The sequence below is a fragment of the Monodelphis domestica genome, chromosome 4 (genome assembly GCF_027887165.1).
Source record: "Monodelphis domestica isolate mMonDom1 chromosome 4, mMonDom1.pri, whole genome shotgun sequence".
Lineage (NCBI taxonomy): Eukaryota > Metazoa > Chordata > Mammalia > Didelphimorphia > Didelphidae > Monodelphis > Monodelphis domestica.
This window is the reverse complement of record NC_077230.1, coordinates 190,097,148-190,103,147: the sequence shown is the minus strand read 5'-3', so window position 1 is coordinate 190,103,147 and position 6,000 is coordinate 190,097,148. Positions and strand designations below refer to the sequence as shown.

General features: G+C 33.9%; 1 protein-coding gene across 1 annotated transcript in view; it reads right to left on the bottom strand.

Annotated features, from left to right (window-relative positions):
- The window catches only part of AGPS (alkylglycerone phosphate synthase), a 190,921-nt gene continuing 184,921 nt past the window's right edge, over positions 1-6,000 (bottom strand). Inside the window, exon 20 of the mRNA XM_007494427.3 lies at positions 1-4,143. Within this exon, the coding sequence (XP_007494489.2) occupies positions 4,022-4,143 (122 nt within the window). The 3' untranslated portion in view covers positions 1-4,021. The remainder of the gene's footprint in view (positions 4,144-6,000) is intronic.

Sequence of the window (6,000 nt, the reverse complement as noted above, 5' to 3'; positions counted from 1 at the left end):
TTTTTAGGCCCATGTCCTTTTTTATTAATAATATAAGTTTCTATAATCTTTTGACATTACAATTGCTTTTACAGTTAATCTTGCACTAAAGACAAACACTGTGTTTGGCTTAGGTAGCAGAAAGTTTAGTATGTAACTTACATCCTTGATATCAAACACTAAATTTCAACAGTTTGAGAGAACCTTTTATATTTTCTGGTTTTATATATATGTACATATATGCACATATATATTATGTATAGTTGTTTTAGGATGACATAATTTAACACAATATGGAAAAACCAATTAACTTGACATCTGTTTGCAATGGTGGGAGAACAAAAGACATCTGTATATGTAGCAAAGCCAAGACCCAAGTATCTCTAAAGCCAAGGATGACATATCCCTTTGGAGTCCCAAATTCTAACCCTGAACTTGCTACCTCCTCTCTGCTTTTCCCAAGAACTAGATCTCCAATAAAAGGAATGCTGCTGAAAACTGAGAGGGAAACGCAAAAGTGGAGAAATCTCCTTAAATGAAACCACATCTCAAAAACTTCCAAAATGACTGGGAGGAAAAAAAAAATCAGTATTTTAAAATGTAGATATTTTTTATGTATCACTTAATTTCTGTTGCCCAAGACATTGTAAAAAAACAAGCATTCTGTTCTAATTTAATAGAGGACAGTGGCTTGAGACATGAAAGGACCCACTATTTGAATAGCTCAAGCAACACACTGTAGTTTGAAACCACAGAGCTTCTGTAATCAAGCAACAGTTAAGCAGTGATAACTACAAACAAACAAAATAAAGAAAAACTTGGCAAGAAACAGAGGTGGAGAAAAAAGTAGGAAATGACCAACATTATGATAGGACACTCCCTATAGAGACTTGCAATTGATGGGAGGGCATTCACTTAAGGACATGGCCAAAACACTTTTTTCTGCTCATTACAATTTACTCAATGGAAGGTTACATTTGCTTCAAATAGAACTCTACTGAGGAGTATGATCTATTGAATTTTAAAAAAAGAAATTTTATTCTCAAGAATTTAATCAGATATTAGTTCAAGTCTTTTATCCTCTTTGTCAAATACAGCACTAGGCACAATAAATCTCCAATAACAGATGCCATGTCCTGATTACCAAATATAACCCAAAGTTTCTCTCATGTGTCACCAAAGATTCAACTTAGGAACACATTGTAAATTACACCCAAACCTTTTGCAGGTAGAAATTTTAGTGTATTTACAACTCTGACAAAAAAGCATTAAGGCAATAATTTCTTTATCAATTAAACCTGTTCACATCAAGCTCTTTGCATTTGATACAAATATTTCATATTAGCAGCAAGTTATATTCCTGCCCCCAGCAAACCCTAACTCTAACATGATCTAGTAAAACATATGTCAACATCTTGAAAAGATTGAGAAAGTAAAGGAAAATAAAGGCCAGCATCATTACAGCCCTGAAAACCATGTAGGCAAAGTGCTTTAGGTACTTTGTATAAACCTAGTAAAGAATGGGATTAAATGATCTCACAAAACTACATCTTTCTGGTCTTAGTTCTCATGCTGCCATCACATCCAGCTATTTCAGGGTTAATAGTTAAAGTATAAGTGCTTTCTGTGCATTAATTAGTAAATTCAGTCCTCCACAGGTACACCAAGTATATATATATATTGAGGCACGTACCAAAAGGTGTAGGGGGAAGGCTTTCTTATGGATTAAGTCTGTTTGAAACAGCAATGATGAAGATTGGTGTACTTCAGATGATCCTGCAGGCAGGTTCCTTCCCAACTACAAGAAAATCACTGAATCAAAGAATGCAACATAGGGGAAGCCTTGCTTATACAAATGAGAAGGAACAATGGAGACAAATCATGTGTTCCATAAGGTTCACATAGAATAAGGAGCACTTAACCTCAAGGTGTTAAAAATTAGAGTTCCATAATGTCAAGTGCAGATTTCTGAGGTTGTTGAAATATAAACCCCCTGGGAAAGAATGTTATACCAATCAAATGCAAGAGACTAGATTTGCTTGTGAATTTTGAGGTTTTATAAAAACAAAATATACTGGGAAACACAATCATACATACATTTCCTATAGGATATTAATACCATATTAATTTCATGGTTTGATTCCCACATTAGAGAATGCTGTTAACTCATCTTCATGAATAAATGCATTTAATAAACTTCTGTAGGGGTTTTTAGAGTGATTTTCTTCATCAAGTATCCAATCGGTTTGAAAACCAAGAGTTTTGAGCAGAGTTCTGATGGAAAGTTTACCATCTTTTAAAAAGAAATTGCTGATGAAGACAGGCAGTTTTTTATAAAGCAATTATTATCTTTGTTGCTATAACACAAATATTTGATTTTGGTTTGCTTAGAGATTTATATTAATTTATCTTAGGCCAATTTTAACAGTTAAAAATTATTAATCACTTTGAAATTGTAAAAATAGCATATTCTCAAATTGTAAATTTTCACTTTTTCTGGTTAAGGCTACTTAGGATATAAAAGGTATCAAACTGCCCAAAAACACTTTGGAGCCACTGCTACATAGACAGACAGTATGTCCTTTTAAAGGATAGTCTGCACATTGAGTTGCTATATGTGATCAAGTACTAATTAAAAAAAAATTATCAAAAGTCAGGCATTGCATTAAGAAAAGAATCCATCTCAAAATGTGAATCATGAACCTTGACAAGACAGTGATTCAAAGTTTTCAATTCACTTGTTTTTAAGATCCAGGTTTAAATGTAAAAATGTTTGCTAAATGTGATTAATGTTTGACCTACACTTTAAGAAATAAGAAGTTTCAAACTTTTGATTATGGTATACGGATTTTACACATTACAATTGTGGTTACTGTTTCAATTAAAGCAGTAATTCATAAAGACATTAAACCATTATTAAAAACTAAATTGAAAACTCCACTTTTAGATGAAAATTTGTCATCCAGTTTAGATTAATAAAAAGACTTCAGCACTGAAACTGTTGAGACTTTCAAATAGAGTGCTGAATAATGCTTCTTAAGACAATATTCATTTAAATAGCCAAACCACTCATTCTGCCAAAGACATTAAATATAGAGGGTTTTGTTTTGTTTTGTTTCCTTCTTCTGCATCTCAGCAACAACAAAGTGAAACCAGATACATCAGGACTACAGGGTGCATGAAGGCATTCATTTTATGGTAAACCTGTTCTTCACATACAATATGAGCGGTAAGTCAGCTTTTTCTATACAAAACATATGATGAATGAACCAGGGTATTACAATAGATTATCCCAATGATACAAATACAACTCAGACATCAGTAAAACCAGAAATATACAAAGGAAAAAAAGGTATTGTAACAATATAATTTGTATACTCATTCAAGGCTTTAGATTTCTAAAATAATAAGGGGAAACGCAGGGCCAAGAACCTCACAGAATTCAGTGCATCTTTGAAATGCTAGACTATCTTTATTGATTCATTTTATTTCAGGAATAATTACTCCTCCCTGACCCATCCATTCAGGTCTACTCCCTTAAGAAAATATAAAAAGAAAGGAAGAAAAACCTTTCACACAGAAATGTTCCCTTAGTGGAATCTTTCTTTAGTTTAGTTATCTGCCTCCCAGAAACTTTCTTCCAAAAAGGAGGCTGAATAATCAGCTTCACTAAATGAAACCAATACCAGTCTTTGTTCTCTAGGCAGGGAAAGCTTCAACACAAAACAGCTGGCTGCATCTTCCACAGAAATTACAACCATAAGCTCTTTGCTGCCTAACTAAAACTTGGAATGACTTGCACTTCCAAGTTGGTTGTAAACTGATGCCCTATACAGTGCTAGAGATTTAGGAATTTCACCTGCCAATCCACAGATGTATAAACAGAGAAAAACTCAAGAATAAAAGATTTTTTTAAACCAACAAACAAATTATACCCAAAATATAGTCCATGATATATTTGATTACTGGGATAACCATATAGTTGTAGACTAAAAAAGCATTTGTGTGTAATTTTTTTTAAGTATATCAGAGAATAATGAACTTATAAAAGGTTCTTGTTTCCAAAGATGTTATTAGGGTCCACATATTCCTTGACACACTTCAGGATCCCAAAGCCGACATCGGAGATAGTTTCCTTCAGCCACTGCTTCCGCAACTTGCCCACTGGAAAAACAAAATCAAAAATGCTTCAATATACACCACGATGCTGGAAGCCAATCAATCTTGTGACCACGAATGAACAAACACTGTGTGATAAATGCTTTTATTCAAAAATGAGAAATGTTTTGCTTTATTTGATTTATTGAGCCCAGCAGACTATCAAGCTCATTAAGCTCAATGTATTCCCAGAGGAAGCCTGTGTTCCACACTGTCTCCTTTCTCTGTAAACTATGAAATGGAGATGAAGCTTAGGCTGAGATTAGGAGCCCTTTTATAAACAGCAAAATGGGAAGTCCATGTATTTCTTAAGCTATCAGCCCCTTAAAATGTAGCTATTTAAACACAGTAAAATTTTAAGGAAGTGACTTTAAGATAAAAGATGCCTTAAATAGTGTGTCCCATATGAATTAGGTAACTGCATTTAAAGGTGGTTTCTAGAAAAAAGGCCATAGTTTTAAAGGAATGGGTAGCACAAAAACTTAAAAATTTTAGAAGCTGACTTAAAGATAATTTTTCAAAAAAATATAGATGATGTAGGATACAATTCAGACATTTTCATAGTTCATTTTCCCAACTAATCTATCAGAACATTGATGGCACAAATTTTCATTTTATTTACTGAGTTAAAAAAAATACTGGGAAAGTAATCAATTTGAAGGGCCATTCTCCACCCCATTCCCAAAGAAAGCTTGTTGATTAGTTCCAAATATAAAAGAGAGCTCAGTACACAAATTATGTCTTTTTTTAAACCACTCTCAAAATAAATTGAATACAAAATTGTCTAGTACATATAAACTTTTATAAAAAAAACTTACATGAAAATAGAGAAATTTTATACATGAAATTTATTGAGTTAGCAAAATACTTAGTAAGCAATCAAAATGAGAATGGTCATTTAAATGGTTATTTTCCATAGATATTCATTAATTAACTAAAAGTCATCAAGAGTGACTTAGTAGGTCAATCAAAATGGCCAACATTCTTTCATTAAAGACAATATAGTATTCAGCCTGTCATCCTAAAATGCAATCCCATTTATCAGGCTGCAGTGATATACTGTAGCATCTGCCTTTTGGAAACCTTAAATACCATTTGAAACTAAACTCAAACCATCTTTTGTGCCCAGTTCTCAGGGTAACCATCAAACTGTCATCAGAATAATAAATGACAGGGACACTGCTGGAAAGCAGAATATTTTTGTTCATGCCTCTAAGGAATAAAGAGCATCAATGGTGTCAAGTGGGAAAAAAATGTACAATAGAAAGAAAAGCCTTCAATTCGGCAAGAAATTTTAAAAGGCAAATGTTCTGAGTGAACATTATTAATCTAAAATACCTAGGTCCTATAAAAATCTCTATTGATACACACATATGTGATCCCTCTCTAATTCTCACCACAGCTTCAAAGTTTTGGGATTGCCACCCGCCTAGATTCACTTGTGAGTTTAGGTACATTAAACTACAAAGATCTTTAGCTATTGAGGAGTCGGGGCAGCCTGCATCCTTTTATGCTACCCCACAATCAGGCTGCTCAAGTCAGAGAGGTGAAGAACAGTCACTGCCATTCTCAACTGGTATCTGTAATATAGTTTCACTGAATGTGTCCTGTGGTTATGGATGTAATTGTCCTGAAAAGACTGCAAACAACTGCTCCAACAAGATGGAGCACATTAGAACCTCAGCAGGATGCCCAACAGCTAGTTTGTCTGCTTGGTTTTACACCTCCAGTAATAATGCAATTCCATGAGGAGCTGAACTAACGTCTGAGAAGCCACCCAACAGCCATTGCATATTTAATGAAGTCGCTCACCAAGTGCTGGAAAACAGAAGGTGCTTGGAGTGCATCATTAGTTCTGTCAGA